The 7862-nt window shown below is 51.3% G+C and overlaps 2 protein-coding genes across 2 annotated transcripts; both read right to left on the bottom strand.

Annotated features, from left to right (window-relative positions):
- Positions 1–505: 505 nt before the first annotated feature.
- On the bottom strand, positions 506–1500 carry L3040_003302 (uncharacterized protein; the record flags this gene model as incomplete). The annotated part of the gene is made up of 4 exons (XM_007293680.1): positions 506–864; positions 942–1060; positions 1135–1268; positions 1405–1500. The coding sequence occupies 4 exons, from the start codon at positions 1498–1500 to the stop codon at positions 506–508; spliced, it is 708 nt and encodes a 235-aa protein (XP_007293742.1).
- A 554-nt stretch (positions 1501–2054) lies between these two features.
- L3040_003301 (uncharacterized protein) lies at positions 2055–2816 on the bottom strand (the record flags this gene model as incomplete). Its single annotated transcript, XM_007293681.2, has 1 exon — positions 2055–2816. The coding sequence occupies one exon, from the start codon at positions 2814–2816 to the stop codon at positions 2055–2057; it is 762 nt and encodes a 253-aa protein (XP_007293743.2).
- Between the last annotated feature and the right edge of the window lie 5046 nt (positions 2817–7862).

Raw genomic sequence — 7862 nt, 5'->3', positions numbered from 1 at the left:
TCGAGCTTAAGCTCAACGAGGAGACGGTGAGAAGCAGGTCAGAGGATAATGAGGGACATCAGAAGTTGAGTGTAAGAGATAAAAGCTAAGATTGCTAGAAAGCAGAGTGATAAGTGAGGGACATTCTGGAGAAGGACGAAAGGAAAGACACGAAGAATTCCGAGAAGATGTCCGGATGGATTAGTTGAGGATATATACAAAGAGCTTAGGGCTCTGATATCAAGCTCAAACCCGAATCCAAAACGGAATAGATGTCTGGAGCACCTCATGCCAAGCCCGGTAGAGAGATTTGAAGCTCACTCTGTAACTCGGTTGCTTGCGATTTTCCAAAGCCACCTGCGTCCTGCCAGAATGTACACCGAGCCGATCCAGACCGAAGACACCATGAACTCGAAATATCCTTCTTACGGCCTCCGTAAGCTAGCCAGGAAACTCCCAAACCTCCCGAACTCCACCAATGCACATCCCTTTCCAGATATCAAAAAACCCACGCTTTTGGAAAGCCTCAATCACTATCCTCCCCATTGTCCAGCGCTTCGTCCTCGGCCTCCTTCTTCTCGTCCTCCTCCAACTGTTCCTCACTCTCCGGTCTCTCCTCCTCCTCTTCCCCCTCTTCTTCTTCCGGGACGTCTCCTTCATCATCCTCAGCTTCGTCTTCTGGAGTCCGCTCCGCATCCCCCGCCTCCTCCTCGCCATTTTCCTCCTCCTCCTCCTCCGCTCCAGGGTCTAACCGTGCCTTCTTCGCGGCAGGTTGACCATCCTTATCTTCTGCACCCTGGTCATCGCCTGCGTCTGCGTCTGCGGCCTTGCTCGCTGTCTTGCTGCGGTAGGCATTCCGTTTGTCTGTTTGCACTTCGTGGAATCCTGCAACATCACCATATCAGCCATTATCCCCACCACCCTCTCTCCCGTCTACACCCTTTCTGCCCTGTATAACGTACTCGCGAGATCAGCCTCCAGCCGGTCTCTGAAATCCGGGAAATCGAGATCATCCAGCGCGTTGAAGATGTCCTGCGGCCCAATGGTTTTTCGGTTATGAGTTGCCGCATGTTCGTTGGCGCTGCCATCCGTCAACAATGTCAGCCCACGGATGCTTGGTGAGGAGGTGGATCAAGAGAAGAAGGAAGGTCCTACTGCGAAGCTACGTAATTGACAAACACGGTGGCGCTCTTGGAGATGGCCACCATGGCGTTCCCTTGGATCTGTGTATTGGGCGGTAAGACACCTTTGGCCAGCCTCGTTACGATGCTCTTGGGGAGGTTGAGATCCTGCTTTCACATCAGTCCCATTGCCCTCGCAAAACTCGCATTCCTGTCCTCTTTCCCATTACCCTCCTCCAGTTTGGCTCCCCTTCCAATGCGCTGCCCAATGGCAATGGTGGGTGCTGCGGCAGGACGTCCGTACCTCAATATTTATGCCATCTCGAACAGCCAACTCTTTTCCAGGCGTAGCCTCGTCAGCAGTCGCTACTTTCGAGGCGTCGCTTTTGCGTGGAGGCATTTCGTAGATATTATGATGCGTTGTGAGAAAGCGAGTCGAGTGACTCTCGAAACGTTGCGGTCGGCGGTTCGCCTTTTTTTTGAGTGGGGGTGGTGACGCGCCACGCGAAGTCGTGTTCCTACACGTGACAATAAGTCACCAAAGCAACAAAAATAGTGAGCTGCAAGCTTTGTAATATCGAACTTGGTTGACTACTTGAGCAGATAAGGATCATAGAAAAACACTAGCAGACAGATATGAATCGCCAATAATTTATATATTGATTCAATAATGAGTCTGGCATATGATCGGAGTGAATCTGTACATTTCATTCATCTAAACAGGAAGCAAATCATCATTTCGATGCCCATGGATATCATCTCTACCCCCACCTAGCCCAACCTCAGGACGAAGCCTGGCCGCTCAAACGCCATCCTATTGCGCAGCGCGCCAAAATCGAAGAGAAATTTTCGTGACTCATAACGGTGCTGATCGCACTGTGCGCGATCGAATAATATGCAAAGATGAACTCGTGGCCCGCAGAGTGCTTCTCCAGGGCTCCAGAGACCCATACCCTATGATATGGCTCTCCCTATTTCCTCGGGAGCGACATTTCGCTCCCCGGGTCTCATCCGAGGTTCTGGTCTCGGTGACAGGCCTCCTGTTGTCTCCTCGAACAGCGATGAGCCCGGTGAACTCGACCCGTGCTCTGCTTTTTCAAAGTGGCTGCTGACTATTGCGTCGTCAAAAGCGCTCCACGGCGAGCTCATCTTAGGCTGCCTGTAGTCGCTGCTAGTCCTTTCCAGATTCCACAGGCTCTTCCCACTCATCGAACTCCCACTGCTCTTCGATCTCGAGTGTCCAGGGGGTAGTTTTGATAGTCGAGAGCTGCGTCGTTTAGATGGTATGATGAAAGCATCTGCTCCTGGCACGGCTTCGTCTGTGAGGCCGAGGCGAGCATTGGGTGCCTGAGCGAGGACTCGAGGACCGCTCAAGTTTGCCGACACAGTAGGGATAGAGGACGGTGATGCAGTCCGTTTCCACCGAGACGAGTGGATTTGCACCGCGCTCACGCCCCTGGTTGGAGGTTGATGGGTCGGAGGAGGGATGGTGAGCTTCTTTTCTAGTCCCGACTGACGCCATGATGCGATTTCGTCGTCATTTATCGGAGATGCTCCTCGATGACCGAATGGAGATTTCCCCCGACGGCAGCGGTAGATGACTAAGACAACCATTCCAATCGAGAGGAGACCGACTGAACCAAGAACTGCAGACAGAATGATGACTGTCTTTCGGTTTTGAGAGTCATCTCCAGCAGTGGTAGCAAAGGAAGACATGGGTGTTGGCGATTCTATGCGGTTTGAATCAGGCTCGGAGGTAGTTGTCGCGTTAGAGGTTGATGAGATGGGCGGATACGTAGATATGGATGACGAAGTGTCGATAGTGGCTACTGCAGAAGATTGTGGCGAGGAGGACGTCCTGGGAAAAGATATCACTGTAGCAGTGACTGTCGTCGTTGCAGTGATTCCCAACGAACCGCTGGCGGTGCTTCCCTTTCCATCCAAGAGAACGTTCGGTATCGGTCGGTCAGATGAAGATGATATTGCTTCACCTAGTACAACGAGTGACAGACGGCCGGCAAGACATGCTATCAAAGCAGACCCGATATATCTCATGTCCCGGAATGCCAAGGGGGTTTCGAATGGACAATCGTCTCAAATAAGACCTGTGCTGATATGGCCAAGGTGAGGTCAACGCATCGTTATTGTAAAGTCGATCGCGTGCAGTGGCCGGCGGGATGAAGCAGATCCAATGATGATGAAGTAAAGAAGAACAATGGTTTGAAGAAGCCAGAAAGATAGATAGTAGGTAGCATATGGATGTTAGCGTCATGAGAGTTCAGGTTCAAGTAAATTGGAAAAAGTCAGAATACCACACGAAACGACGGACGGTATTTCGTTCTCAGAAGCACTGCAACGACGAGAGCAACAGTATGGGAGGAAGGCTGGAACTCCGTATATCTACCTCACATCAGAGGCTCGCACGCACGGCACCCACTTGCTTGGTTGCTTGGTTGCTTGGTTGCACATGGTTCAATAGTCCACCCATGTCATTCCGTGCTGCAACTAGCAGGGATTTAATGGGATCTCCCATCTCGATTTCTTGAGCACGATATACTACCGTAGTCGGACGTTGTGTACATTGACAAGAGCGTAGTGGTGGTGGGTGGTGGGTGGTTGGTAGGAAGTCGTCGCTCCTCAGGCCAAGGATGCGCGGAGGTCTGTGTGCTTGCAGTACTACTACAGTATTGTACCTCACTACATCACTAGATGTAGTTGAGGGAAGTAGGCAGGTACGTAGTAGGTACGTAGGTACATAGGTACTAGGGGAATAGTCGAGTGGTTAGTATGGTTAGTATGGTTAGTACGATATAGTATGATATAGTACCCTACGAGAATAAGAGCCCGCGAATTGTGGGTCACAATAAGTGTAAGTGTAAATATCCCGCTCTAACTTTGCACTTGTGCGTGGGAGCGGTGTCACTGTCCGGGGAGACCCTGGCTGGATCGTACAGTTGCTTATCCATACAGTAGTACGTAAATACTCCATACTCATACTCGGCCCTCATATACTCCATCCTCCATACTCCATACACTTCCGTCCGCCGGAGCATGTTGATACTACGGTACTACGTTATAGACGAGGTTGTTTCGCCCGCACCCCTAGTCACGGGCCGGGTTCATGATTAAGAGAAGCATAAGAGAGAACCAAGCATGGCGGGTCAGAGGTAGGGACTAGTGTCGGTCTCTGATGACATTGCCGAAAGATGCAAGCAACTCGATTCACTCTTGCTGGCTGGCTGTGCCTTGCCGACGGAGCCGCTGTCACCGATTTGACTCGTAATACATTGCAGTACAGTGCAGTTGCAGTACCGGTACCTATTCTCTGTCGTACATTCATTCGTTCGTTCGTTCGCGTGTTCGCGTGTTCGGGTGTTCGCGTAGCTGGGGCGAACCGAGCTGCTGATGGAGGGTGCGCTGAGAGGTCGCGCGGATGCTGCGAAAAGGCAATTGCAACTGAACACCGACGTTTCATAGGGTGACAAGCTGTACGGACTGGACTGCACTGCACTGGACTGCACCGGAAACTATCCAGATCGAGACGGGGCCGTGGAATGTGGACGACACAAGCGAGTTGGGTTGAGTAGCTTAGCGAAACTGAGGAAGTGTGACGCTGCCGAGACTCTGGCCCTCGAAGACCAAGTACCAAGTACTTACTCAGTCTTGGTTGATACTTAAAGTACCTGGAGTAGATCTGCTGCCACGCGGAGCAGAGCGGAGCGGTGAGCCAAACTCAAGATGGTGTGGGTGGGGGTCCAGCCCAGCCACCTACAGCCACCTACAGCCACCTACAGCACAGTATATGTACGAACTCGATGATTAGGATACTTAGTTCCAGTAGTGACGGAGACGAACTTGCTACTTGTAGCTAGCTAGTCGTGCTGGGTGGGAAGAGGCTCACTGACGCAGTCGGGTCGGTGTGAGGGGTGTGCTCCACGTCTAATATGTACAGATACGGATGGATACCTGTCGGCACTCGACACACTACCGAGGATGACGCCCAGGAGTAAACAAGCAACGAATGGCCGTGGAAACGATGACGTTTCATGAACATGAATCTTGAGAGAGATAGGTACGTAGAGAGGAGAGAGAGAGAGAGATAGAGAGAGAGAGAGAGAGAAAAGGAAGCCGACAGCCGACAAGCGAAAGTATGTTGACCTACGATCGTATTCGTGACCATGTGGCTATCTCGACCACTCGACGCAGCTTTCGCACCCGTACCTGACAGGGGGTTTGCATCAAATCGCGGCAGTATCTATCAACCCCTCTCCCCTCTCCCCTCTCCCCTCTCCCTGACCGGAAATGAGTATTATCGAGATGAACAAAGAAATCCCTCCCGAGCCATCGTCATGCATGCCGTCTGAAAATTCAAGCACGAATCGTTAGTGACAAGCATTGCGATATGATCTCCACTAACGGTTCTGATCTCCGTACACGGACCTTTTACCTTATATAGGTATACTTGCCTATCATCAACATCAAATCTTCCGGCTCATACCGGCAGTTGTCAAGAAAGAAACGCTGTCATCCGGATTATTTCATACCTTGCCGCAGTATGACAGACAGACGCCTCTGCTGGGATCAAGTCGTAATATAGAGGCATGTCAGACATCTGCAACGCCTTGTGCCTGGGAGGTAATCGCGGGCAGTCCAGAGTCCAAAGTCCGAACGAAGTCCAGACCATCTCTTTTGCGGGGGACGAAGCGAAGCGAAGCGAATCGCCACGGACATTGGACCGCAAACCCCGCGGTGTTCTTCGCACGGACGACTTGCAAATCGAGAGGTGGAAATCCCATATTCCTTAACCGTATTTATTACACACGGCCAGAAAACCACCTCGTCTTGGTGCGATTCGACGCATACATATTGATTGCTTGCTAAACAGTAAACGCGAGAAGAACACGCTGCCAGCCATTCAGACAGACATCCATCATCCATCCATATCGCTCAACGGGATGGCCAAGGCAAGGCAGGCCAAGCCGTTGACTGCCACGACTGCGAACCGACGGAAAACCACAGCCGTCCGGAGAGTAGGTAGGTACCTACATATCTTGCCAAGCAGCCACCGCACGTTGCTTGCATCTAGATCGGCCCAGCCGAAAGGAAAAGTCTTTATGCGCGACCAAGTCACCGTTCCTGACCCATCCCGTCTCAACCACCAAGTTCGGTTGTCCATCAAGGATTCCTATCGGCCCTTGAGAGCTTCTCATCCTCCCATGTTCAGTAAGCCGGAGTCGAGGAGGGCAATATGAAACAAAATCCACCACCACCACCACCTCCTGAATAGCGCACACAGCCGAGCCACCACATCTTCGGGAATGTTATCAGACTGGACAAACGGATTTGGTTAATCTTTGACAGGCGCAGAAGCTGCGCCCGCTGTCTCTCTCCTTTCTCCTTTCTCCTTTCTCATATGCCGCGGCAGAGTCTCTATATCCTCGCTTAAGATGTCCCTCCTTGCTCTTGGCATCAACAAGTCCCAGTAGTACAGTAGCATCTCGCATCGGCGCTTACATACAGCTCAGTTTGGGGGGGAAAAAAGGCTAAATTCATATCTGCCATACTCTGTACTTACGGACAGTATGCTACTTGGCAGGTACCCGCCGCACACATTCTGCGTATTGCAACTATATAGACCAGACCGAGCCCCCTTGCTGACCCTTATTTTCTAGCCACATCTTCACCGCCAGATACCAAAACCCATCTCATACTTAAAAGCCTAGCACAGTAGGAGGACGTTAACAACAATCAGAAACTCTTCCATGCTTTTGCATCCAGGAACGGGGCCAGGGTGAAAAAAGAGTCCTTGGCCGCGTCTTCGATCGCGATTTTCCGAGTCTACTCGTACGATTCCGAGCTTTCCTTTCGATTAACTCCGATGCATTCTAAAAGGCCCTGAAACTCCAAAAACTTCACTCCAAGTAGTAGTACTACTACGGAGGACTTTACCAGAGTTCCGCTTGTACCCGTCCGGTCCGTCTTATGGAGCAGTAGCAAGCACAATTACTACCCAACCCCCCACCCCCTCTTTAGCCTGCTCGCCAATTCTGCTTGCTATAGCCGACAGCCGCACGCTCGATCCAAAACCTTCACTCATTCACCTTAAGCGCCAGTGCGATACTGTGTACAGACCAGACTACAGACTACAGTAGTCGCCGTACTTGGGCGTCGGCGGACTTGCCCGATTTCGGGGCGTACAGGCGAGCGTGGATATAGTACGAGTTAGTTAGCCATGCGGTCAATTCTCCCGAACGGACGCTATCCTATGAACTCGCTTCTTTCTCGCTTCTCTTGCGCCTCTGGATAGCTAAGGATCTGCTCGTCGCTAAATATCAAACTTTCCACATCTGCCATGGCGGTTTTACCGCAGCTCGGGCGTTCAATGTTTAACGAGAATCGGCATCTCTCTCGCTATTCAGACATTTAAAAAAAAACCCCCTCATATACCCACCCCATACTCTTACGGTACTTACTACTAAATACTAACTACTAATTACTAATCATCTAGTAGCCAAAGCAAGAACGCATGTCTCGGAGCTTTTCTTGCGAATTCCACTCGCTACCAGTACTAACCACCACGGTACAGGCGTAATTGTTACCTCTTGAGGGTGCCTCAAAAGTTCAAGTTTCCACTGTAAACCCCCTGGTTACCCTACCCTCAGGGGGTAATACTTACGCCTGGGACGTAGTAACTATGGAGCTAGCTACTAGTATCACTCGTGGCCCATCGATGCCACCGCTCGCGTATCGGTCTATCCACTC

Source organism: Drepanopeziza brunnea (genome assembly GCF_022702325.1).
Source record: "Drepanopeziza brunnea f. sp. 'multigermtubi' strain 214-2 chromosome Unknown ctg4, whole genome shotgun sequence".
Lineage (NCBI taxonomy): Eukaryota > Fungi > Ascomycota > Leotiomycetes > Helotiales > Drepanopezizaceae > Drepanopeziza > Drepanopeziza brunnea.
This window is presented reverse-complemented; position numbering and strand designations above follow the sequence as displayed.